Source organism: Zeus faber (assembly GCF_960531495.2).
Source record: "Zeus faber genome assembly, chromosome: 10".
Lineage (NCBI taxonomy): Eukaryota > Metazoa > Chordata > Actinopteri > Zeiformes > Zeidae > Zeus > Zeus faber.
In genome coordinates, this window is record NC_137199.1 from 18,528,140 (window position 1) to 18,553,799 (window position 25,660).

At 45.6% G+C, this 25,660-nt stretch overlaps 1 protein-coding gene across 1 annotated transcript; it reads left to right on the plus strand.

Moving 5' to 3' along the window:
• Positions 1-4,049: 4,049 nt before the first annotated feature.
• On the plus strand, positions 4,050-23,799 carry dgkq (diacylglycerol kinase theta; the record flags this gene model as incomplete). The annotated part of the gene is made up of 23 exons (XM_080008408.1): positions 4,050-4,281; positions 8,556-8,635; positions 9,668-9,767; positions 10,742-10,827; positions 11,396-11,521; positions 12,869-13,019; positions 13,936-14,010; positions 14,913-15,013; positions 15,602-15,819; positions 17,162-17,252; positions 17,967-18,021; positions 18,296-18,357; positions 18,615-18,765; positions 18,997-19,035; positions 19,434-19,549; positions 19,735-19,886; positions 20,504-20,652; positions 20,942-21,132; positions 21,466-21,566; positions 21,809-21,955; positions 22,157-22,268; positions 22,890-23,042; positions 23,438-23,799. 23 exons carry the CDS (start codon positions 4,050-4,052, stop codon positions 23,534-23,536), a joined length of 2,787 nt encoding a protein of 928 aa, XP_079864534.1. The 3' UTR covers positions 23,537-23,799.
• Positions 23,800-25,660: the final 1,861 nt, after the last annotated feature.

Below are 25,660 nucleotides of genomic sequence, written 5' to 3' on the forward strand. Positions count from 1 at the left end.
TTTTGTTATTTACTGCAATCTGAGCCACGTTCATGTGATCCGACTCCAAACAGCGTTGATTTACTGTGTACCTGTCGCCACCTGCTGGTGAAAAATTATCCACCACAACAGTGGCTCCCAAATGTTTCAGGGCGAGGTATGTGTGTATTAAATATGTGCTACACTATATATTTTATTATTTTACAATTGCTCTCCGGGGACGACCATCTAATCTAATCTACCGAGTGGTTTCCAAATGTAAAATTTACTAAAATAAAAATGATCATAACACACTCGCCCAAAAGCACTCTCCATCAAGATATACATGTATATTTTAGTGTTTTACATGTATGTGTTTTCAGAGTTCAGATGTTGTGAGATTTTTTTTTATAGCTTTATTTCGACAAATTACATGTTTCGATTCAGAATCCCAGGTAAAATCTCATGTCTTTTTATTTCCCACCCGCCACACGCACAAATAAAATAAAAATAGTACCTTTCTGCGCATCCCATGTAATTCAGTCGAGGTACCCCAGGTGTGGAACCCCCTGCTCCAGAAAACGACTGGCGCGTCCCTTCCCACGGGTGCCGTTTATCTGTTGTAATTAATATTACTACGTGAATTGCTTGCGCATGGTGAGAAGACTGTTCTGTTGTGTGTTCACTCTTCAAGGATTTAGAGGATGCCGTCGTTGCGTCTTTATTCTAGTGACACTTTGGGGACCAGTTATTTGTTTCGGGGCGCCATCTAGCGGCAGAGCGATGTTGTTACAGTTGGTATTACAGTCCGAATGCCCAGTCCGTTGCCGACCGACTCGCTCGGCTTGAATTTCTTTGTCTTCCTTCTGTAGAACTATGTCATCCTTCGTCTGCGTGGACGGGTGGATGCATTGCCCTCATTTCTCCTTTCCACAACCTCTTCTACGTTCCTTTGTTTTCTCCGCTAAACCCGTATTTCATAATTTGTGTCCAACGTCACATCACGCCTGGCCAAAAATAAACAGCCCTACTGAAATTGTAACCGACAAAAAATAAATAAAAATGAAAATACTTTCTTTGACTTTCTTTCTTCTTCACACAAAATGTACTTACAGTGAGAGCCTATCTCGGTATGACACAGGCCTGCCACGGTGCGCCACAGTATTGATTACAGGCAATTGATCACTGTTCACCAGAAATTGCCATCAGCCGTGGGAAATCACTAAGGCGCTATTGTTTGTACCCGTCTCCACCTCTCCAGAGTGTAAGCAACAGCATATCCGTATTCCAGTAGGCATTTTTATCCCTTCATCATTTTTTATTACGAGGCCAATAAAGCATCGTTGTACAATTTAATTCACTAAATAAATTCAAATGGGGGGAAATGCAAATGTGCATTGTCATGACTGTCAACATAATCTTCCCAAGCTTTTGGACAAGGGACCCGTCCCCTACCTCTAAAACCCTGGGGGTGGGGTGGTGCATTCGCTCTTTGACTCGCAGGGAGAGCAAAGGCCCGACTGAGGAGTTGCCGAGAAACCTTGTGGATCTGGTGCCTCTTTGGCGGTCGACGGGGACATATTCCGCTGAGGTGTTGTCTAATTTTAGTTGGACATGCATGCCTTCTAAGGGCAAGGAAGTGATGAGGGATAGCCAGACCGCACGCAGCTCCAACCCATTGTGTGCCTGGAGCTGCTGTAAGCATGTCCAGCAGCTGCAGGAATGTCGGCCAGGAAGGCCAGATACCTGTCCTTCTGGAAACGAGTGAGGCGCCCGACCGCGGGAGGGAGCAGCCGTCATTAGCTGGGAATCGAAAACACAACCCTCTGACGGGGCACTAAGGAGCTCTTGCCGTTGCCCCTAGTTGCTGCTGCCTCGTTTGCCCCACCTGGACACTGCGCTCCAGGGACGGTTGGTTGGGGGGCAGGTCCAAACATCTGTCCTGGAAGCGCAGGAAGTCTACGGGGAATCCTCCTGCGCGGCGGCGATAATGAGCCGACCATCTGGCAAAGAGCTGACGTTAATGTTGACATTAGCCCGCCAAGCTCTCTGGACATAAAGGCAAAAGCCTGAAGTGAGGCTTTACAGGCTCATGCCGAGGAGTCCACACCAGGGGCCTGCAGCTTTTGGGACGGATCCAATATAAGATGGCAGAGGGAATTCCCAATGCTACCGTTGTGTGCGGCTGTCTCATGACTCCTTGTTATTGAGTCATCTTCGATGACCACCCAGGCCCAGTACAGTGTGTGTCAGTTTTAGGAGCCTCATCTGGCGCCGCAATGAGAAAGTTGGTAGCAGGTTCTACACTGGGCATAGGATCCATCTGGCTGCATCCTGGGTAAATAAAGCAACGGTACGGATGGTAAGGGCCATGTGACTTTTATACTGGGGGCGTATGGCCCACGTCACCAAGGTGATCAACAAGTAAATTTGTTGGTGGTAAGTTAATAAGTTACCAGGGTTATGGCAAGTTGTGCATTAGAGTAAGAATAAAGTAAGCCCGAATAAACAAGTCAATTATTAAATATGCGGATAAACAAGTAAGTAAGTAAGTAAAGGGAAGTGTTAACATAACAGTGCATACAAGACTGTGTCCACAGTGTCCATAATGTACACAGAGGCTTGCGTTTTTTCTCCTATAAAGCTCTTTAACACGGTTTCTGGGCTCTGTTCCGGCGATGCAGTATAACTTTTTAATGTAATGTTATTACTTACCAAGTTGCCAATAAAACTAATAATAGGTGCCTAATATAGTCATTATTTACCAATAACCTTGAATCAAAGAAAAGTGATTTCATTTCAAGGTGTGACAATATAATTATAATTATTTATTCATAATTTTTTAAATTTTTCAATTAAAAACATCTCATTAAATCCTTGGGAAACCTAATTATTCTTAATTATAGACACCCTTTATGAATACTAAACTATTTAAACATTTACATGAGGGGAATACATCAGTATATTCTAAAAAAAGAAATCCAATCAGTTGCAGAATTATGATAAATCAGAGATGATGAAAGGAAGGATAGTAAACTGAGAAGGGAGGGAAGGAAGGAAGGAAGGAGGGAAGGAAGGAAGGAAAGTGGGAAGGAAGGAGGGAAGGAAGGAAAGTGGGAAGGAAGGAGGGAAGGAAGGAAGGAAAGAGGGAAGGAGGGAGGCAACAAAGGAAGGAGGGAGGGAGGTAGGAAGGAAGGAATTAAGGAGGGAGGGAAGGAAGGAAGGAGGTAGGTTCGGAAGGAAGGAAGGGGGGGGAGGAAGGAGGGAGGGACGGACGGGAAGGAAGGAAGGAAGAAGGAGTTAAGGAAGGAGGGAGGGAGGGAGGGAGGGACGGAAGGAAGGAAGGAAGAAAGGAAGGAGGGAGGGTGTTAAGGAAGGAAGGAGGGAGGGGAAACAAGGAGGAAGGGATTGAAGGAGGGAGGGAAGGAAGGAAGGAAGCAGGGAGGGAAACAAGAGGGGAGGGAAACAAGGAAGTAGTGTGAGCGGAAGTAGAATGATGGACGAGTTGGAAGAGGAGCTTGTGTGGGAGAAGTAGGGGAGAAAAAAAAGAAGACACCGTCTCGATCCGTCGCCCCCCGGAACACTTGTTGATTTCTGCCTGTTTTCATCTCGCAGCTTGCGGTGACGCGGAGCGCGGCGGCGGCGGGGCGGCCTCCCCACCCTCCCCCGCTGCTCGTGGTCTGATCTCCGGCTTCCAAATGGGCGACTGACGCGCTGTGATTCCAGGACGGTTTGTCCGTCAAACCGGAACGACACCGTCCCGATCGCCGGTCTCCCCCTGGGGGGGGGGGCGGTGCTCTCTCCCGCCAGCCAGCTCTTCCGACACCTCGGTCCCAGCCGGCGGCGAGCCGATTCGAGCCCGAGCCCGAGCCCGAGCCCCCCTTCCCCCCCGCCGCCCCCCGATCCGGAGCCCGGCAGCACCGCCCTGTCGCCGGGAGGCACCGCTGCGTCCGTACCACTCCGTCCCCGGCGTCGAGGCAGAGAGCGTGGAGGGGGATCCGGTGCGATGAACGCCGTCGAGGAGAACCAGCGGCTGTGTTGGCAATAAAACCCTTGATATCGACTCGACAAGTTGCAGGTTGTCCGCAGCCATGGCAGAGTGCGGCCGGGCCGGCGTGGCGGAGAGCCCCGCCGCCAGCCCCCTGACCGGGAAGAAGAAGGCGCAGCAGCAGCCGCCGCAACAGCGGTCCCCCGCAGGCTCTCGGACCCGGTACCAAGTCACCGCTCCGGGCCACTGCTTCAGGAGGGTCACCCTCACCAAGCCCACCTTCTGCCACCACTGCAGCGACTTCATCTGGGGGCTCGTCGGGTTCCTGTGTGAAGGTATGGCCGGACAGGACATTTCTTCCATTTCTTGTCCGCCCCATCTGTCCCAACTCCCAACTCAAAACTCCAGTTTTGTTGTTGTTGTTATTATTATTATTATTATTATTATTATTATTATTAATAATATTATTTCTTTTTCTATTTAGTTCTCCCTCTGTCTTTTCCCCCTCGACTGTAAACCCTGACTGTTGTCACATTACTGGAGTAATTAATTCATTTATGGGCATTTTTGTCTAGGCTGTTGATAGAGATGACGAATTTGACTAAATCAACCACCACGACCTTTCATCACTGAATACCTCGGTATTGATCATTTATTATCAATATATCAGATATCTGGTTTGTTTGTTTGTTTGTTACATCCTTTTTGCAGCACCACTGTATGTATTTTTCATGTCCACTCTGCTTATAACCTTGTGTACACACACTGATCAGCCACAGTATTAAAACCAGTGACAGGTGAAGGGAATAAGATTGATCGTCTGGTTCCAATGGCACCTGTCAAGGGTTGGGATATATCAGGCAGCAAGTGAACAGTCAGTTCTTGAAGTAGGAAGTTGGAAAAATGGGCAAGCTTAAGGATCCGAGCCATTTTGACAAGGACCACATTGTGATGCCAGACAACTGGGTCAGAGCATCTCCACAACCACAGGCCTTGTGGGGTGTTCCCGGTATGCAGTGGTTAGTACCTACCAAAAGTGGGCAAAGGAAGGACAACCGGTGAACCGGACACATGGTCATAGGCGTTCAAGGCTCATTGATTCACGTGGGGAGTGAAGTCTAGCCCGTCTGGTTCGATTCCACGGAAGAACTACTGTAGCACCAATTGGTGGAAAAAGTGAATGGTGCTATGATAGAAATGTGTTGGAACACACAGTGCATCACAGCTTGCTGCGTATGGGAGCGGTCAGAGTGTTCATGCTGACCCCTGTCCACTAGCGAAAACACCTACAATGGGCATGTGGGTGTCAGAACTGGACCATGCAGCAATGGAAGAAGGTGGCCTGGTCTGATGAATCACATTTGCCTCTACATCATTTGGATCGCGGGGTTAGGATCCGATCTGGTGGAGCATCTGTGGGATGTGCTGGAATAAGAAGCCCGACCCCAGAGGTCTCTTGGCTCTTAGTGCCAGATACCGCAGGACACCTTCAGAGGTCTTGTGGAGTCCATGCCTCCATGGTTGCGCCATTTCGTGACGCTCACCTGCCCATTGTTGGAACTCTCGGCGGTGGACAGTGGTCAGCATGCGCACTCTGACATTAGTAATGTGGATATCATGAGCAAGCAGGTAGAGAAATTGATTAGAACTGATTGATTAGTTTTAGAAGTACATTACATTAATGTAATGCAGTGTTAAAAAACAACATTTAACTAACTATATTACTATATTATGATACCCAACATCAGAAAAAATATTGGGTCTTTCAATCAGCCCGAGCCTTTATTCTGTAATCTGTATAAACTGTGATGGTGGTGGACCAGTGGGGGTGATTATCTAAAGCTATGTTCAGTGTGCCATCCCTTTACATTGTGCTAATATTCACCGTGTAAACACCTCAATGCTTAGTATTCAGCTGCCCTCGTAGCTCTCTCTCTCCCCTCTGCTCCTCCTCCTCTTCACTCACAGCCGTGACTCAATCATGAATTCAACAGGCAAAGTGGAGTGGTCTACCGAGCCTGTTTGGCTTGACGCATACGTCATGCACATGCAGGAACACGCAGACACCGAGGATTATACACATCCACTGTGTTACTGAGCGGAGTGGTGGTGGTGGTGGTGGTGGAGGAGGAAGGGGTGGTGGGGGTGTCAAGCCTCTCCTGCACAATCAGAGCCGCAGTGAAGTCGTGATGTACTGTCTCCTATTGGCATGGCAACAGGGGACAGGCGGGCTTTGTGGTTGGTGGTGTAGAAGTGTGTGGGTTTTTTTTTCTTTTTTTTTGTAGGACGAACAGAGGGCCGGCCCCAATATGCAAACAAATACACAAAACTAGTAAAATGTATTAAAACCTGCAGAGTTAGTGAAACGTGCATTAGTATGTGGGAGAACCGGTTTAACGGGACACCCCCACCCGATGATGATGTTATCAACCTTCTAGTGCTTTGTCTGTCACAGAATATTTTCCGTGTTACTGTAATAATGTGACATTTAGTTGATGATTATCCTAAATGGAATGGAACCCCAAACAGTGCTGGTTGACCTTTGCAATTTAGTTCTAACTGTACAAAATGCTATTTATTTATTTATTTTTATAGGAAAACCTTACAGTGTTCTCTCATAATGAATTGTCGAGGGTCTGTTAGAGAACTACATTGCTGTGCTATAGCTGTCCAGGCCATGTCTCCATCCACCGTCAACTTATCCAAGTTTCTACCTTTTTACCTCTCTACTCTCTTGCTTTATTTAACATTTCCATGCTCAGAAACCCTCATCTTTGTCATTATTATTATTATTATTATTATTATTATTATTATTATTATTATTGATAATGCTAATTGTTTATTTATTTATTTATTTATTTAGACCAATATTGCAATTGCGATTTAGTATGCGATTTTTCAAAAAGTTGTTTATCTTCCTTATTATTCACTTATTAACACAAGCAATAAATCAGCAGGGGGGGCCAATACGTCGATCGCGATTGACCGGTAGATCGCAAAGGTAGTGTGGGAAGATCGCGTGTCATTCAAATACTTTTTTTTTTTTTTTTTTTTAACTGATCTGACCAACATGTTCAATGAGCTTAATTTAAAGCTACAAGGAAAAGACAAAACCGCGGTCCACAAGATCAGTTCAGTTAATGCTTTCAAACGAAAAATGCAACTTCTGTCCTCAAAGCTGCAGCGCCATGATTTGGGGAACTTTCAAAACCTTGCATCAGAGCTGGAGACCCAAAGGAAGGCCTGCGGGCAACTTGACAGTGCACCTTTACGCAGAGCAGATTGAAAATTGTCTGTCAGACTTTGACAAACGGTTTCAAGACTTTGCTTTACCGGAGCCAATCGCTGCATTTATGTGCTCCCCATTTAGGGAAGATATTGAGGTTGATTCACTCGCATAGAAAAACTGCAACACTGTTTCACCTGACCCCGTCTGCAGTGGAGGATGGATGTTGACACTACAGGCTGACATTCAGCTCAAGTCCAGGGCTCATGGACAGTTTTGGAACTTATGGAGGAAAAGTGCCCAAACATGAGGAAATGTGCTACCTCCTTGACTGCACTATTCGGCTCTACTTATTTATGGGAGTCAGGCTCTTCCCACATGATAAGGTAAACTCCAAGATAAAGTCCAAATACTGTTCCACCATGACTGATCATTTGGAAGCCTGCTTGAGGCTGGCTACCAGCAGCTACTGTCCGGACTATGCAACCCTGACCGACTTCATTCAGTGCAAGTCATCAGGTTGAGGTAGTGACCATAAATGTATTTCAAGGTCAAGTTCAAGTTGTGTGTGTGTGTGTGTGTGTGTGTGTGTGTGTGTGTGTGTGTGTGTGTGTGTGTGTGTGTGTGTGTGTGTGTGTGTGTGTGTGTGTGTGTGTGTGTGTGTGTGTGTGTGTGTGTGTGTGTGTGTGTGTGGCATTTTTTTAATGGAGGTAGATCATTTTGACCTGGTCATTTTAAAAGTAGCTCGCAAGCCAAAAAAAGTGTGGGCACCCCTGCTCTATAGTATGACTAACACAAAAATGGATGGAGTCAACATATAAACTGCTCTTCCCTGCAGGCCAGGCCTACGTGTTATCATGAACTGAGATGAATATTGATATGAAAAGCATATCTTTATTTAAGTATTGAATTGTCAAAAGGAAAACCTTCAGTAGAATATTATCTGATTGGTTTAACTTTAAGCCTTGTAGTTGTTCGAAAGAAAATGCCAAATTTAACCCTTAAGCATTTGTTTCGTTCCATAAGGAGATGTAAAATAAAATAAAAACACACTGTTCTGTCGCGGCGATTTGGGAGTCCGATGAACGGTGACTCAATAATAAACCTCATGTGCAGGTTAGTCTTAACATTGGACATGTTTATACTGTCCTGAGTGTTAACATTGGACTAGTCAAATGTGTACCTATATCTATCACATTATAGAGCGGTTATGTAAATGCGGGTCCAAATAAACCAAGCTTCCGAGAGGCATAGATTCTTCCTCTGGGACTGGAGCTGGAATTTTAAGCCTTAACCTTCGTAGTGGTGGAGCCTTGCTGTGGTCAGCGGGCAGCAGCAGCACGAAACCAGTGTGTGATCCGTGGCCGTCCGCTGTCTCCCCAGTGTGCAACCTGATGTGTCACGAGAAGTGTCTGAAGACGCTGAGGATCGCCTGCTCCTGCATGACTCCAACACTGGTGCAGGTGAGTGACGCAACGCTGGTTATGGCTCACAAGAAGAAGACACGCTGAAATACTGTCTTCCCAACAAGGGTCAGTGATCCTGGTCGAGGCCAAATCCCAAAAATCTCAAAGAATCCTGTGTTTTAGAACACCGCGCTGCCAGAATATTAATGATTTCACAATTTGTTTTTGACAAAACAGACTTTTTAATGAGTTGTGGGGCCGAAGTAGTTGTGTCATGTAATTATGTATTCTTCATTTGTGTGTTAATGTTAATAGTTGCCGGGCTATCCAGTCCAATTTCTGGTGTAACCACGGCCTTGCGCTTTAAAACCGTGAGAGGCCAGGGTCCTTATCAAAGAAAAACTGGTCTTTTTTTCGCTAAACCTTATTGGGTTGTTTTGTTTTGTTTTTTTCATCATTGCGAGTCAACACAAGTGATGGGCACCAGAGTCTTTTAAATTGATCCAGTAATGAGTTTTTAACGTCAGCGCACCGGGGCATTTGGGCTCGCCGAAGAACGGCGCTGAAGCTATTTTCACAAATGGATCCATTTAAAAGACTCTGCTGCCTGTCACTCGGGTTGACTCCCAATGATCGAAAAATGAGGTTTAGGTAAGGGGGAAGAAAAAAAAAAAAAAAAAAAAAAAAGAGCGGAGTTCTCCTCCAACAAATGTTAAAAAGCATGACTGTCAAAAAATATAATCAACGTTGGCTACCTTCATTTTCGGGAATTTCACACTATATCTGTGCACATTGTGATTTCTGCTCATCAGTTTAGAATCTGACACCAACAGTCCGACTGAGGTTCATCACATAGAATTATATGTTAAAACTCTAGACGTCAAATTATTAATATTGTGTATTTTTTTTGGATCATCTACAGTAATGTCTTCATAGCGGCTCAGGTGTTATTGCTGTTGTCTCGCAGCAAGAAGGTCTTGGGTTTGAACCCCGACTGGGACCTCTCTGTGTGGAGTTATTAGATTCAAAACGTTTGTGCATCGCAATGTGCGACGTGTCATTTTTCCACGCTGTGTATTCTCTTGCCAGGTCCCGGTCGCCCACTGTTTCGGCCCAGCAGGTCAGAAGAAGCGGTTCTGCGGTATTTGTAGAAAACCCACCGAGGGGAACGCATCGCTGCGCTGTGAAGGTGAGCCCCCGGCCAATCAGAACCGAGCTCCCGGCCGTGTCTCGCGCGCGCCTTCGAGCAAACTATAAGTCGCGGAGCCGCCAACGCTAAACGCGCCAAGTGACGTTTCGGAGAGCGGCCAAGCTAACAGAGGAGGTGATTTCAAGGTTGTGAAATATGAACGGAGTCATATTCAAGCTGCAACCTCTGCGGTGTGTTCTGAAACTGCTCAGTAAACAGGGAAAATGTAAACGCTGCCACGGCGCTGCTGTGGTGTTTACACAGCGCTCACGTAGAGCACACGCGGGACAACAGGGAGACTTTCAACTGCAGAAATCCTCAGGATAAACACCACATGCATGCATACATACATACATACATACATGCATGCATACATACATGCATACATGCATGCATACATGCATACATGCATGCATGCATACATGCATGCATGCATGCATACATACATGCATACATACTATACATTAAATCAACCAACCAAGAGGATGTGAGTTGGATACAGTCTGTCTGGTTGGGTCCCTCCAGGAAATCGGAATTTTCTTGCGATCGCAACAATGAATGCAAATTCAACCAATCAATCTCTGCATTCTTTGCGGGCACTTGCAATTGTCATTTTGCCTTTCCTGATGGAACAGTCAAATAAAAAGAAAAAAAAATTGACTTGCAATTTTCTTTGCCAATTCCCGTAGTTTTACTCAAAAGAAACAACACATAAAAGTGAACAAATCACAAGTGTTTAGAAAAGCTGCTGAAAAATCAAGCATTTTTGGTCGCAATAATCTCCAGAGAGAGATTATTGCTCCAGAGAGATGTCCAATTATGAATACGGTAAAACTGGACGATATGAATGGATCCATAAGTACGATTATCATTTCACCCAATTTGTGGAAATATGAAGTAGCTTAGTACTGAATCAAAGCAAAACCTCAGAAATGAGAAGTTGTTCATTCTGTTGGACCCGGCGTGCGTTTCAGTGTGTGAGCTGCATGTCCATGCAGACTGCTCTGTATTCAGCTGTGGAGACTGTCGTCTGTGCCATCTGGACGGAACCCAGGACCTGGTGAGTGTTTCCCGGAAAATCACTGCAGCACAATATAGATGCCGTCGGACGGGGCCGCGAGGATACGGAAGAGGAGCGACAGGCGGCCATAAATATTAATTACACTTAATGTCCGCATACTGGAGGAGCGAACATGGCTCCGGCTCCGAAGACGCAGGAAAACGAGCATTTCTTTCATTGGTTTGAATGGGACTGCTTCGGATTTTCCCCCTCTTCCGGTCAGGAACGCCCCCCCTCCCAAATTATCTATGCATGGAACCGTCGTGGTAGCTGCATGTTTACCTGCGATATGTGTGTGTACCTGTCAGCTCTCGCGATATTGTGAATGTGCTTGAATGTTCTGATAGTTCTTTCTTTACCAAGAAGGAACTCGATTGACGCACTGTCTCCGAATACAATACTTGAGTACTTTGGTACTTGTAATTGATAATCTATTCATGTGTGTAGAGCTTCTCTGCAACACGGTCTCAAAATCACGCACGTCCACATCCACATGAGCCAGTCACCCTAATGCTGGCGAACACGCAGAAAAGGAAGCCCACCCAGGATCTACTTTCTGTCGCCCCAGGATACGTTCCACCACCACTGGCGGGAGGGGAACCTTCCGTCCGGGGCGCGGTGCGAAGTGTGCCGGCGTTCCTGCGCCTCCTCGGACGTCCTGGCCGGCATGCGGTGTGAGTGGTGCGGCGTCACGGTGAGAGTCCATCATCAGGGTTTTCCACGCATCCGATACGTGTCCGCCGCCGGGCTAAAGTAGGGCATCGGTGTAGGGCGAAAATAAATGGGTTAAAAATAAATGTTTTGGGGCTGAATTAGGACTGCAAATGTTGACCTTCTGTGCATTATTGTATTTCTTATCTGAACTTATAATTTAAAGTTGGTAACAATTCTCATGATGTATAAAATGTCTTTGTATCGAATTGTATCAGAAGCAATCTTATCAATATTGGATTGAATATGTTGCATTTATTGATCAGTAAAGTAGAGACGTGGATTATAATTTTGGGGTCAGTGGAATGCAATGATTTTCTTGGAATCCCCTTTTCTTCATTGGAGACCTTTGTGTCAAAAGTAATGTCAATTAATACCACAATATTCGTAATAATATCACATTACATGGAATACATTGGTGTCCGATTAAGGCTGTACTCTCCATTCTAAAGATACAAGTCGTGTGCAACTTCCTGCCTGGAAGGCTGAAAAGAGACCAGCACGTTGGAAGAGTTATTCAACCAGGAAGTCACAAAGTGTTTTTTATTACGTCAAAGAAGCATGCGGTTCCTGGAGCTGTTTTGAAGTGAACTGTGGGTAACTTTTGTTATTGTTTCAGCGGGTTTGTCCTGCCAATACCTGCATCATACCTGATTTATATCGTGGGAAATTCAACCCGGGTTTTCGGTCAACCTTTGCTGTAACCCTGGGCCAGATATTTGGCAGGATCCAAATGTCTCGATTCAATATGGAGGGTCATGATTCGATGAAACATTCGATCCTCAAACGATCGTCGTTCAATCCGATATTGATGAGATGGCTCACGATCCGATTCTATATCAGTATATTGACCGTTTATACATAATGAGAATTGCTACCAACGTTTCATGACACTGTCTTACGTGCATTACAAATGTAGCTTTTGACAAATTTGGAAACACAACATTTAAGTTAATTTATGACTATAATGGTGTTTAATTGAAATGGAAAGCGATTGCGTGACACATTATCAATATTAAAATTTTCAAATCGATTCAGAAATGGAAACAATGGAATTAAATTGTATTGGAGTATCGGTTTCTTCTCTCATTTTTTTTTTATTTTTTATAAATAGCCCTACTTGAATGTTTTACAATGTGAGGGAAATGGATGGTCAACAACACAGTCATCAATCCAAGCAAAAAGTGTGTGTGTGTGTGTGTGTGTGTGTGTGTGTGTGTGTGTGTGTGTGTGTGTGTGTGTGTGTGTGTGTGTGTGTGTGTGTGTGTGTGTGTGTGTGTGTGTGTGTGTGTGTGTGTGTGTGTGTGTGTGTTGGTCGGTCTTCCTCCAGACCCACGCCGCCTGCTACGTCATCCTGCCTCCGGAGTGCCACATGGGGCGGCTGCGCGCCATGATCCTGGCCCCCTCCTGCATCCAGCTCTCCTCCAGGAACTTCAGCAAGATGCACTGCTTCCGTATCGCCGAGGTCAACCACGACATGGGTACGCACACGCATGCACGCAGCTGAATCTGACTCGCGCTCGAGACGCACGTAAGTCGCATTTGAGGAGCCTTCTGAAAACAATCTGAAAAAATCTGTTCATAAACAGTGCTTTTCATTGTCCTGCGTTTAATTGCACCGTACGTCAATTCTGCATTCTGTAATGTTAGCCGGCTTTAAGCATTGTCGCAAACAATGTTCTGGCACAAAGGCAATTCAATTTTACAGCCACTTATGTCACCTGGGGCTATTTGTGAACATATTGTAGACGGGTTGTTTGTCCTAACTTCGCTGAACATTTCTTGAAAGGGCCGCGCAGCTTTTAAATTTCTGATTTCTGGAGACTTGACTGAGTCGCATTTATCGCTGTGTACTGATAAATGCATGCACAGTTTCACACACAAAACCACAGCATAGGTACCGCGCTCACACACCACTTCCTGTTTGCCGACATGTGGAACCAGCTGCAGGTCTCTTTGTTTTCTGTCTTCATCACACCGACATTGACTTTGTGTTGATGTCGACGTTAGAATTTCTATATTTGTGTGACAGATTTACGGTTTACCACATTAAGTCATTGATTTAATCAAGACCATACATCTTCAATCCATATATTTTGAGAGTGTGAATTTCCTACACAAAGCACAAAATGGTTTTAAAGCAGGGGGGGGGGGGGCGGTCAAACTCATTTTAGGACGCGGACCTGATTGGTCAAAATGTGACTTCATTACCTTATGTTAAACCGTGATTGGAGGTTGAATGACATTTTATAAATTTTTTATTTTGTTTTACTTTCTAACAGGACGCATTAAACCTGCGCCTTATCTGGGTCTTATCTTTGACACCCGACTCCTTTGATATGAATTCTCTTTCTCTTAACTCAGAGTAGTGATTTTTTTCCACATGTTGCTGCTCAGACATCCTGGATGAGGGCGATCCGTCCTCCTCGGCTCCAGCCAGGGAGGCTCCGCAGGGCTCTGCCCCAGAGTCAGGTAACTACCGGCCGCCCAGCCAGAGGCCCTTCAGCCTACGGGTCCACGATACACCGGTTAAGCGTCTTTGTCGTCTCCAAGGGGGAAGTTCCGATGCAAGAATGTGCGAGATAAAATGAAAACGATACGTGAATGCACGTAAAATTATAGAGGTGAAGTGTCTCAGTAGCATAAAACATTCGAACGCTTGACAGCAGGTGTTCCCAAACTGGAGTCCACGGTGCAGGGATTTCCAGGGGTCTGTAGCAAAACCTTTAACTGTCTGTCAGTGTACTATGGTACACAGATGGTGACTTTACATTTATCTCATATAATGTCATTATTGTTTCCTGTGTGTTGTGTTGTATTTCTTACATGTTGAGGGACTCTGTAAAGGGACAACATTTCTGTAAACTTTTTCAAAAAAAAAGTTCTGTTTTCTCCAAAAACTTGCCGTCGAGTGGATTTTCATTTCACACTTCAAAGCAGCTCCATTCTCGCTTGAGCTGAACCCTGAGTGGTCCTGGCCTGAATTTATTATCCTGATAATCACAGAGAATTGTAAACAATATACAATATGATTAATATCTTATCTTTAGTATTTATTCACATGACCTCATACTGATATAATATGGTGACTTAAAGAGGATAAGCACCGTGTTACTTAGGCGTGTGTGTGTGTGTGTGTGTGTGTGTGTGTGTGTGTGTGTGTGTGTGATATTCTAAAAATTATTATATAATATATATAAAAAATATATAAAGATAAAAGTTATAAAAAGCTACAGTGTGTGTGTGTGTGTGGGTGTGGGGAAGGTTTTGTGTGTTGCCAGAAGACACAAGATTGACTTTGAGCCAAGAGGGCTCTCTCTTCCCGCACACATTCCATTTTATTATTATTTTTACCTTCTGACCTCAACCTGCAGGGAAGCAGGTTGTCAGGGTGTTTGATGGAGACGACGCAGTGAAGCGTGCAGCCTTCCGGCTGCTCTCAGTTCCGCGTGGAACCAGGAAGGAAGAAATGGTGGTGAGCACTTAACTCAGACAACATTGTCAGCCATAACACTAATGCTATAAGTAGCACTACTCACTGGACTATACATAGACTATATGTGACTTGTCCTTAGGAAACCTTGTTTCGGTTGAAGAATTGCTGCTCTCACCATGACTTGTTACTGCTACAACGCTGCTTTAACTGTGTTTTAATCATGTTCCATTAAGCATCAAATAAGCTTCCCTGTAATATAAAATACATTTTTGATTCCAGTGGGAACGTCGGGTATCAATTTCACCCTTGTGTATCCAGTTATGTTGTGTTAACTGCGTTGGCTCAATGCAATCCTGTGAAATTAGGGAAATGCACCTTCCAGCACCTCAAGTTATTTCAGCGATAAATCTTGTCTTAATGACGGTTTAAAATAAAAAAAACATACTGTAAAATGAGATCTTACTTGTTTTAAATGCAGAACATTTGGCACAATTTTGCATATTCCACAATGCATTGCGGTGATCCACTCGCCGGCGCAGCGTACGACGATATGAGAATGCTAGAGTAGTGTGCGAGAAGCTGCTCATTATCCGTCACCAACCAGGCAGTACCGTGGTTGTCCTGTAGGAGGCAGCACTGAGGGCCTTTTACCTCCCAGACCAGCCGCAAAACCACGAACTGCAGGAGCTGGGCACGCGGCAGCGTCTCCAGAGCGACGACATCCTCAACCGCAACGACGGCCCAGACAACAAGAGCACTGTGAAGGACTGCCCCCCCGAGGCCTGGATCCTCAGGGCCAGGCCCTCAGACACCGAGGTCCTCAAGGTCTACGTGGGCAAGCTCAAGTGAGTGTTGCGGGGAAATTGAAATTGCATATTCAATATGAATGTAACATTTATAGTTTTTCATTGGTATCGTCTCATCATGAATTGAAGATATATCGTTATCCCCAATTTGGTAGTCTAAGAATATATGCCCCGGAATTTCTCACAATATTGGTTATGAAATATCGCATTTATAGTTTTATTTGAAAACTCGAGGTTTGGTCTGAATATCATCATTTGCATTATAACTAATTCATTCATATTCATATTTTTCACATGGTTCAATGTGACGAACCTTTGTTGGAATTTTAAATATATAAGCAGATATAATATCTATCAAAGCCAGTACAATGTTCCATTTAATTTTGGCTGAGGTATACAGTGTCTGTGACAGTGTCACATGCTCAGTGTAGACAGAACGTGAACAGTCAGTTCTTGAAGTTGATGTGTTGGAAGCAGGAGAAATGGTCAAGCGTAAGGATCTGAGCCACTTTAACAAGGACCAAATTCTGATGGCTAGACGACTGGGTCAGAGCATCTCCAAAACCACAGGTCTTGTGGGGTGTTCCCGGTATGCAGTGGTTAGTACCTACCAAAAGTGGTCCAAGGAAGGACAACCGGTGAACAGGCGACAAGGTCATGGGCCCAAGGCTCATTGATGCACGTGGGGAGCAAAGTCTAGCCTGTCTGGTTCGATTCCACAGAAGAGCTACTGTAGTACAAATTGGTGAAAAAGGTAATGCTGTTATGATAGAAAGGTGTCAGAACACACAGTGCATCACAGCTTGCTGCGTATGACAGCGGTCAGAGTGTCCATGCTGACCCCTGTCCACCGCCGAAAACACCTACAATGAGCGTCAGAACTGGACCATGGAGCAATGGAAGAAGGTGGCCTGGTCTGATGAATCACATTTTCTTCTACATCATGTGGATGGGCGGGGTTAGGGTCAGCTCCGATGGAGCATCTGTGGGATGTGCTAGAACAAGAAGCTCGATCCTTGGGGGCCCCACCTCACAACCTCCAGGACTTAAAGGATCTGCTGCTAACGTCTTGGTGCCAGATACCACAGGACACCTTCAGAGGTCTTGTGGAGTCCATGCCTCCACGGGTCAGAGCTGTTTTGGTGGCACGAGGGGGAGCTACACAATATGAGTGGTTATTAGTGGTGGTTTTAATGTTGGGGCTCAAAAACATGTTCTTTCTACAGTATCTCTTTAATAATTCTAGTTGGGAAAGATTCATGGCACTATTGAAAATAGAAGTTCAGACTTATTTCAATGTATTGATGGACCCATGGACAGAAGTTTGTATGATTAAAAACCTTCACACTTTGTTTTCTCGGCCCTGTTTGTGTCTCTGCAGGGTCGGCGTGGACTACGTCTCTATCTGCATCTCCCGGAACAGCACTGCAGATTTGGTCCTCAAAGAGGTCCTCATTCAGCTGGGAACACGGGTATTAACGCAGTTTCCATATTATTTTAATCTGTAACGGTTTCCCTGACGGACATTAAATGTAAATGTTCCTCTGTTTTGAACGGATCGGTCAAATCTGGCCACTGTGAACCTCTCTGGGTGTTCGAAAGAGGACGGCAGCATTTATGGAACAATGCAGCTCTTATGCATCCCACGAATGACGAGCCATGTAATCAATACATCATCACGCGAGGCCACAGAGTGGAAGTATGGAGCAGGAGATTGATCCGTTGAATGCTGAAACCGCGGCATAAGTCAGTTTTCACTGTCTAAAAAAAGCTTATGTCTAGCAATGGAACATCAGATTTTAAGTTTTGTCACTCATCCTGCTCAAGCTTTAAGAGAGAGGAAGTGGGGAGCGGGTAGAGAGAGGGAGAGACACAGCAACTGACCGCGGGTTGGTTTCAGACCCTGGTCGCTTCAGGTGTCTTGCCTATGTGATACGTGCGCTTATCCGGTTGAGCCACCAAGATGCCCCCGGAGAAAAAAAAACAATCTAGATTTTAGTGTAAAAATCTAGTTGGTTGGTGGTCTCAATGCTAATGGTTGGTATTAAATGGTTGACTCGAGTTAATTCAGAATTTTCCAAAATTGCCAGCCCTAGAATTCGTAATTAGCCCTGGTTATTTAATGCTTAGTGCTGATGTGGATGGGACACTGATGTGAAGATGTGGGTGACTGTGTTGCCTTGCAGGAAGAGGAGTGCTCCAACTACACCCTGGGGGAGGTTCACATGGGGTGTAAGCAAGGTGAGTCCGAGACTAATCTATGGGATTTGTCTGATTTATGCAACCGATAATCCCTGTCCAGCAACACAATGTGCAATAGTTAAGTAGAACCACATGTGCACTAAAAGCCAAATAAACACCATATCACTACAAAGAGCCACATCATACACACACACAATTATGCACACCCCGGGCTTTGTGTGCTTGTGAAGCAGCCGTTGTGTTTAGTGTTGCCAGTTGGTGTTAACCGTTCAGTGTGTTGGATTACAAATGATTATTCTTTCCACCCTTGCAGTTCTAAGACAGGTGCTAACAGGTCAGGAGCTCCTATTGGACAAACTCCAGGAGATCAGGAAGGTGAGAACAGACCAGCAGACGCACACTCTCAAGCGTACGTACCACGTTCTGATGCCGCATTCCAGGTCGAAAGTCGCAAATCGGTCATTTCGAGTCATCTCCCGTGAAATTGCGGGTGGGTTGGGTTTCCGACTTAAATGGAAGTTCCTTTGCACTTTTCCAAGTAGGAGGTCAGATTCACTTCAATGGAATGAATTATATCTACAGAATTATATACTACAGTACGCTGAAGGATATGTGTGGTTTTGTTGTCTCAGGTGTCCTTAAGGCAGATGAACCAGACTAGGTTTTACGTGAAGGAGAACAGAAACCATGTGATCCAGGTCAGCCTTCTGATTGGAGGGCTGCCCACCCTGCTGACCAGAGAGGAGTACAGTCAGCTGGTGTGCGAACATCTGGCAGTCAAAAGTGAGTGCAGGCGTCCAGTAATGTGCTCGGAGCTCTGCTAACCGAGCTCTGCTCAGCTCAAATAGTGACTGGTATCTTTCTTGGGCCCGGTATCTTTTCACTGTCACTGGTGGGTTCAGGCTTTTTTTTTTTTAAATTACAAATCCGAAGTCTGAATGCCTCGCCTGTTGCTTAAAATGTTTATTCTAACCCCCTCCCCCTTCTCCTCCTCCTCCTCCTCCTCCTGCTCAGCTCACCTTGTCACAATCACACATGTTTACGGAAGCCAAGGTGAGTATTTTGCTGCCAAAAAGATACTTTGGTCCTCAGCAGCCTTCACAAAGTCACAACCTCTGTCACTCAGATCACATCCAGAGCTAGGGCAGGGCAATAAGTCAAGGTTACGGTTATCTTTAATCATAGTGATGATGGTGATAATTTTTATCGAGATTTTTTTCTCAACATAGTTACAAAGAGCTTCACACTGAGCGTCAAATAAAAACCAGTCCCAGCCACCAGACAACTAGACATAGTCTCAGTGACCTCCAGATGATGGGTTGGTTTCCTGCTGTGTGTGTGTGTGTGTGTGTGTGTGTGTGTGTGTGTGTGTGTGTGTGTGTGTGTGTGTGTGTGTGTGTGTGTGTGTGTGTGTGTGTGTGTGTGTGTGTGTGCGCGTGTGCGTGCGCCAGGTGCTGTGGTACTGCAGATCTCCTGTTTCTCTGAGGCAGAGAGGATCTACATGTTGGCCAAGGACACGACTGTCAGCAACAAGCAGCTCAGCTCCCTGGTCATTCCACGTATCATGGTAACCGGTTTCCTGTGTCCCTACTACCGTATTCCAGTACGACACTGTGACCACAACACTGCGACTGCACCATCGCCATACCCCATCAACACAACTGCCGCAATGTCAATTTCCCCGTCATGCTTTTGGTACCTGTTGTTGATAGTTTGGTGGGATGTTCAGCATTTGCCCTCGCCTGTCATCAGCGCAATAAGCTAGCCGAAGACGCTCGCCCCCTCCTGTTGTTTGTCAACCCGAAGAGCGGCGGGATGAAAGGCCGGGAGCTGCTCTACAGCTTCAGGAAGCTGCTCAACCCGCACCAGGTGTTCGACTTGTCCAATGGAGGACCACTGGCAGGGTGAGACACACACGTCATTTGGGGCTACTATAGTGTGTGCGTGTGTGTGCGTGTGCGTGTGCGCGTGTGTGTGTATGTGGTTTTAGGTTTACTGTAGCTTGCTGATCTGCATATTAACTCTTTATTAAACAGAACCTATGAGATCATGTAAACTGTCATTTTATTCATTTGAACCAGCACATGCCCATTCAAAATGTCGAAAGACTTGCTAAGACACGTTAATGGCACGTTTTAACACAATGCCCATGATTTATTCCTGTGTTCCACAATGGAAAATGAACAGTCACATACCAAGTAAAAAAAACATTCTTTGTGACATTCTTTGTGACTTTATGCCCCCCGCTGGCTCGCTGTTCACTGTTTATTGAAATTCTATTAATATTACACGTGTCGTGTGTCCAAATTGCACCAAATTCGACACTGCACGTCCTTGGGTCCCCAGCAATACACCCGCCAGATCGAATGAACGGTTGTCAAGATAATCGAAGACAGAAAGAAAAAGATTCCCGCCTTTATAGTTAGAAGATTTGGCTAATGCAACACATTTTTCAGACACATTCTCTATAAAACCATTTCAAGGAAGTGACCTCTTTCCATTCTCTCTCCCATCCCACCAGGTTCCACACGTTCTGGGAGGTTCCTCGGTTCCGGGTGCTGGTGTGCGGGGGGGACGGGACGATGGGCTGGGTGCTGGGGGTCCTGGAGGCCATTCGGCACAAGCTGCAGTGTCCAGAACCTCCCATCGGCATCGTCCCGCTGGGAACAGGTCAGAACCACTTTCTGTCGTTGTTTTCAAATGTTTCCCAAGGAAGTAGAAATGTCAGCGCTATGAAAGCCAAAACATGCATGCAAAATATGCATCACCACATGATTATTTTATGTCAATGATTTAGATAATATTTCCTGAAGTTTCAGTCTTTTTTGTACCATACCAATACGATCTAAAATGGCGATCCTATGTCCACAGGGGTTTTTTTTTTTGGGGGGTTTTTTTGGACGCTTTTGTTTGTTTTGTGCAATTTACTGTGTGTATTTTACCTTCCCTTCCCCCTCAGGGAATGACCTGGCCCGGATCCTGCGCTGGGGTGCCGGTCACAGCGGCGAGGACCCCCACCACATCCTGCTGGCTCTGGACGAGGCAGACGAGGTTCTGATGGATCGGTGGACTATCCTGCTGGACGCCCAGGACCTGTCTGAGGACGCCTCGCAGGACGCCACGGACAACGGCTTCCTGGAGCCCCCCAAGGTCAGGAACCTGGACCTCGTCCTGGGACCGGGGGTCAGGGGTGGGGATGGGGTGCAGATAGCCCTTGAGCCGCGTGTTGTCTACCCCTTGAACTAGAACGAAACTGTACATGGCGATGTCAGTAGGACGTCATGTGACCAGAACCGTCATCCCTCTCTCCCATGAGCACCCTGTTCCCTTTCAATCCATATTTTTCGCGTCTCTTTTGCGCCCTTCATTTTTCACTCGGTCGCTCTCTTCTGCTTGATCGCACATGTTTATTATGTCTCTGCGTCTCGCCTTCTCTCCCATTCCTTCTCTCTCTCACCCTCTCTCTCTCGCTCTCCGTCCCAGATCGTTCAGATGAACAACTACTTTGGTCTGGGGATCGACGCCGAGCTCAGCCTGGACTTCCACCAGGCCAGAGAAGATGAGCCAGATAAATTCACGAGCCGGTATTCACCTGAATTTGTTTTCCGATTCTGTGCGTTTTTGAGCCTTTCGAGGGGATGAGAGTCAAATTGTTTTCCAAACCCTCTCTCCCTCTCACTCAAGCTCCTTGCCTTCCCGTTGATTCCTCTCCCGCTATTGCAATGTTTGGGCCTGACTTTTTTTCTTTGGAAATAAAAAAGTGAAGAAGGTCAAGATTAAATATTAAATATTGTGTCTTTGTGTCTGTGCGTGCGTGCGTGCACAGGTTCCATAATAAAGGGGTGTATGTGAAGGTGGGGCTGCAGAAACTCAGTCACACCAGAAACCTCCACAAAGACCTCCGTCTGCAGGTAGACAAGCAGGATGTGGAGCTGCCCAACATCGAGGGCCTCATCTTCCTCAATATCCCCAGGTATGCACAGATACAGGACAGACGCATATACACACACACCCCACACACACACACACACACACACACACACACACACACACACACACACACACACACACACACACACACACACACACACACACACACACATTAAACTGCAGCTACAAACCATGTTGTGGTGTGTGTGTGTGTGTGTGTGTGTGTGTGTGTGTGTGTGTGCAGCTGGGGTTCGGGCGCTGACCTCTGGGGGTCTGAAGGCGACAGTCGCTTCAGCAAACCTCGCATCGATGACGGAATGCTGGAGGTGGTGGGCGTGACCGGAGTCGTTCACATGGTGAGTTGCCGTGGCAACTGCAGAGGCGGGCTTCAACCACTCGCTGCGTTTATAAATCTATGAATACAGCCTTGTATTATTTAGTGTGTGTGTGTGTGTGTGTGTGTGTGTGTGTGTGTGTGTGTGTGTGTGTGTGTGTGTGTGTGTGTGTGTGTGTGTGTGTGTGTGTGTGTGTGTGTGTGTGTGTGTGTGTGTGTGTGTGTGTGTGTAACCACTATAAATTTCATGGGTTCTTTTTAACCTGTTTACAAGGAAGGAAATGCAGAAAAAAAATCAAGTTAAAGAACCTTTATTTTACACTGCTGAAATGTGGGGATATATATTTCTATAACCCATGGTTATTTTTAAACTGGATGCTGCAGTGGAGCAGAGGATGAGAAAGGAGCAAGTTGGTACTTATTAAACAAATGCATACAGCTGAATGAACTAGTAAAATGTGGATTTGGGTGGTAACCCCTTGATGACGGATTCTCGCCCCAATAAATCTCACAAAATTACTTGCATCAATGCTGCAATTAATAGATGCAGACACTTTCAACAAGAACAACAGACCTCCCAAATGAATTACATAACTACCAAAAGCGGTCACACATTTTGTCCCCTACGTTTTGGCCCCTACAGGGCCAGGTGCAAAGCGGCCTGCGCTCCGGTATCCGTATCGCCCAGGGGAACTACATCCGGCTGACTGTGAGTAAACCTATCCCTGTCCAGGTGGACGGAGAGCCCTGGATTCAAGCGCCCGGACACATCATCATATCTGCTGCTGGACCCAAGGTAGCGTGCGTGCGCGTGCGTGCGTGCGTGTGCGTGCGTGCGTGTTATCATACATTCCTCAAGCGTGGGTTACTGTCTCCATATCTGACACGGTAAATTAAGTTATACCTAGGAGATTGACATGGCTCTCTTTTGTGTATTACTCCTACACATTTTTTCACAATAAGCCATTCTCAAAATATTAACCAAAGCACAACTTTTTATGGCGGAAATAAAAAGGCTCTACTTTCCATTACTGATGCGTTTTGGCCTATGTGCTTCCATTGATGTTACTGTATGGCAGGTTCCTGCAGGTCATGGGAAATTCTAATCTGGACAAGAAAAAGGAAATCAATTACAGTAAATAATAAAAACATAAAAAAGCGTAATCTGTACATTCTTGTGCTTCTCTACAGGTTCGGATGCTGAGAAAGTCCAAGCAGAAACAGAAGAAGTCTTCTGGCACGAGGGACGGACGCTGCGAGAGTCCTTCGTCCAGAAATGGAGGACACTGACACGGCGGGCGGTCAGCGTCCTGGTTTAACCCGCTTTCTGACATAACTGGAAAGCCATTTCGGCCCCTGCAGTGCAGCTTTGTCTGGAAGCCTGTGGCGTTTAATTCAATAACATCTCACACGAATGGTAGCTAGAACCGACGAGGGTCGGACCAATCTAGAGACTTAATCTGTGAAGCTGCTCGGGAGGCTTGGACATGAGTCAGAAATGGTCTTGATTTTCAACCAAATCAGTCTGATTTAACATAATATCCAAATATGCTGCCACCAGAATGGTAAATGGACTGCATTTATACAGCGCTTTTCTAGTCTTGTGACAGCTCAAAGCCCATTCACACACACACACACACACACACACACACACACACACACACACACACACACACACACACACACACACACACACACACACACACACATTCATAGATGGACATGGTGGCAGCCCTGCAAGGCGCACACTTGCTCAACGAGTGCGGTTAGGGGTTCAGTGTCTTGCTCAAGGACACTTCGACGTGCTGACGCGAGAAGCCGGGCAACGAACCAGCCAGGGATCGAACCAGGAATCCTCCCAATTACTGGTGGACCCACTCTACCCCCTGAGCACTGTTGCCCGGGAGAACTAGAAAAGTCAACATATGGAAAAAGAAAATAGCATATCTATTTCAAACAATAATATGTGATGTGTATAGTGAGCAACGGATGGGAATCCATGGAGAACAAAATATTTTGTTCACTCTCTTTACTCACATAATGATACTGTTTTGTGTATCTGTGAAGCCAGTCATTTGACATGTTGTCATGTTAGTGAAGAATTAATGTCCAGCCACTGTCGATATACATATTTAATCTTAGTCATACGTTGTTTGTAATTTAAAAAGACAAAACAGTCTTCAGAATTCAACTTGGAAGACGACGGAGGTCTAAAACAGGCCTTAAATGATGGATTTATTAATGAAACAGACAAACGGTAATTATTACTGATAGAATTGACGCTCTTGTCAAAGCGGGATGAATTCTGCCGTGGTTCCCAACGTCCCTCCGTGACACCCCGTTTCACCCCGAGCCGAGAAAACCATGTGGTTTGAGTGAAGCAAACCAAAGCTAATTGGCTTGAAACATCCGACACAAATTGAAGCGCCTGTCTCCAACCCCTGCCGCAGCGCAACATCAGAATGTCGCAGGAAATCATACACGGCTGTCAAGAACTGCTTGACGCGGAAGGGGATTAATGAGCTAAAAGGGTTTTAAGAAGAACCACTCCGTTTGCCGAGTACATTTAGGTGTGGTCCCGGTGTTGGCCTGGTATTTCTAGAACCAGTGCCTTGGTCCCTGGTCCCTGGTCCATGGCGTGAGCCCAACACGTGTTGGACTGGGCTGCAAGATTTACACTCAAGCCACTTTAACGATTTAACAAGCCAAAAGATGACTTTTGAAATTAATGGGAAAACAATCCTAGATCTAACGCTGCATGGGAGGCGCTGGTTCTTTTTTTTTTATTTTATTTTATTTTATTTTTTACAGAAATGGATCGTACCTTTTTTATTATATTAAAGCAATTTTATTCATAAGTGGTCCTAAGAACCTAACTCCGTGCAGGGGCATACAGGACTGTTATCGCCTAGAAAATGGCATAAAGGAAACCTGAAAGGAACCGCTATGAGTTTCTAACGTAAAGCTTTAGTTTAAAGTAGCCCAACTCTACTTCACCTGTACGTTCAGTGTTGATCTTTCTCCAGCATCACAGCCTACTAGATGTACCGTATTTACCAAGCGCACCGTCGCCAAGCTCTGCTCCAAGTTCTTCTCAGAGATCTGTCTGAATACTTTTTTTTTTTTTTTTTTTTTTTTTTAAATGATGGTTTGTTTGCAACCCACACAGAGAAACGTTTTAGCAGCCGTGTGGCTCGTAGCATGTGGTACGATCCACGTATTTCCAATTTGCTGAAGATCGCGCAGTTTTGACTCCACACTGTTTACTCCACACTGATTATAAAAGGTAATCGTCTGAGGACGGCTTCGAAAAATATATTAGGGCTTTTATTGTGAAACCCGCAGCTTGTCTTGGAGCCTCGACAGTATTTGGTCGTCTTTGGGGTTTTTGTTTGTTTGGTTTCTCAGTCCAAG